At 56.6% G+C, this 1,916-nt stretch overlaps 1 protein-coding gene across 1 annotated transcript in view; it reads right to left on the bottom strand.

The window, feature by feature from the left end:
* Nucleotides 1-1,916, bottom strand: part of LOC113202271 (RYamide receptor-like) — a 56,867-nt gene that overhangs the window by 42,297 nt on the left and 12,654 nt on the right. Inside the window, exons 2-3 of the mRNA XM_052265683.1 lie at nt 701-853; nt 335-562 (exon numbers count right to left, since the gene is read on the bottom strand). Of these exons, the coding sequence (XP_052121643.1) occupies nt 335-562; nt 701-841 (369 nt within the window). The 5' untranslated portion in view covers nt 842-853. The remainder of the gene's footprint in view (nt 1-334; nt 563-700; nt 854-1,916) is intronic.

Genomic DNA, 1,916 nt, shown 5'->3' with positions numbered 1-1,916 from the left:
AAAAGGGATCGTTTAAAAGTCGGGGTCGTAAAGGCAACAGCTCGAACAAACGAAATCAATTATTCTTCCCCCTCCCGTGCTCGCGTGTCAGCACTCTGAACAAGGTTTTGTCGTATTTACAGTATAAACAAAAGGTTCTTAGGGTTAAGTATACTTATTTCGCATAGGTATTAAAACTGCAAAAGATACCAACTCTTTGGGTTCTTTAGTGCCGTTAACAAATGTATTAAACCCAATAAAAAAAGACCGCAGAGTGTTTAGCGTTTAAAACACACACATACAGACAGTCACACAAAATTAATCCTCACCGAATTTGAGTGCGAAGATTACTCACCAGGTGACAGAGCTCGACGCCGAACGGCCAGTACTGCAGCAGGAGCGTCGGCACGAAGCTAAAGGGCACGCACAGCAGGGTCATGAGGATGTCGCCGACGGCGAGGTTCAGCAGCCAGTAGTTGGTGGAGGTGCGCATGCGCGGCGAGGACACGACGCAGTACATGACGAGGCCGTTGCCCACGAGCGCCACGACGAACACGCTCGAGTACATGAGGTAGACGGCCACCTGCGGGGCACGGGGAGAAAGACGGACGTTAGGACCACGTTAGCACCAAAGGGCAAGCTGTGAGCTATGTGCGTGCGCCTCCTTCGGCTGCACTTTGCTCTTTGCGACGAGGCACTGGTCCTCTCCTCGGGCGCTCACCTGGAATGCGGGGGACGTCGGCACGGTGGCGTCGCAGTCCACGGGCACGGCGTCGGTCCAGTTGAGCGGCGCCCAGGCCAGGCCGGGCGGGCCGCCCTGCTGGTGGACGCCCTGCTGCTCCGCGTACGGACCCTCCATCATCGGCGTCCTGCCCTGCAGCCAGAGATTGGTTGGTTGATTAAATTGATTGATTAATAAGAGGTACAAAAGGACTGACTGAGAAGTCCAACTAGAGTACAAGCAGAGTGGTTAAAAGTATCACCACCACAGGGTTAGTAACCAGAGAGAGAAAGAGAGAGAAAGCAGAGAGAGAGAGAGAGGAGCGTTCCGCTCGTCAATACGCAATCACAGGCTAAACAAACAAGACACCCGGGCAACGCAGAGGAGCAGCTCCACCACCAGACGCGGCTGCAATGCAAACATTCCACATTCCCCGACCTTAGACTCCTCCCCCAGGTGCGTCAGAGCAGAGCCAGTTTAATTTACATCGAGGCATCCGTCGGCCAACTCGGGGCCAGTGCCTCCAAAAGGGCAGGTTGTTGCACGCCACTCGCTTTTGCGCCTATGCTTTTACATGGGCGGAGGGAGGAGGGAGTAGCCCGCAACAGTCCGCATTTGTGGAGGCACTGCTCGGAACACCCGCAGCCCATTCGCGGTATCGGGACGGGGCCTTTGTAGGGGAGGCTGGCGCGCCGGCTCGCTGCACTGCGCCGCGCGAGCCAAGCGCACCAAGCATCTAGTATATCGGCGAGCTTTCCAAAGGGGAGTGGGGATGGGGCGGGCCTCCCTCCTCCCAGGGGCGCTATTCGTCGTGGTTTCAATGAGCTCAGTTTCAAACGCCCACCTGTGCGCCAATGACCCGATCTGCATTCACCGGCATTCACCCCCACGCACCAAACCACCTCCCCCCCCCTCCTCCCGCTCCTTTTCCTCCTATCAGGCCACCCCTGGCGCCAATGTTATGTTGAGCCAAATTAGATTGCAGGAGGGTGCGTAACGGGGAGGAGGAGAGTGAGAATGCTGCGGGTAATCGACTGATGTAGGAGATAGTGAGGGAGAGAAATAAACCTGTGAACGACTTATTTTAACGATATGAATGAGGTAGTATGGAAAGCTGGAGGCGTGCGCGTGACTCTCGGCGGCGCCCCCGCCCCCCTCCCCCTCTTGAGCACGGGGGCACATCCGAGCTGGAGCAGGGGAGGGACGAAGTGGGGGG

This window comes from Frankliniella occidentalis, unplaced genomic scaffold (genome assembly GCF_000697945.3).
Source record: "Frankliniella occidentalis isolate FOCC.00 unplaced genomic scaffold, Focc_3.1 Scaffold29, whole genome shotgun sequence".
Classification (NCBI taxonomy): Eukaryota; Metazoa; Arthropoda; class Insecta; order Thysanoptera; family Thripidae; genus Frankliniella; species Frankliniella occidentalis.
This window is presented reverse-complemented; position numbering and strand designations above follow the sequence as displayed.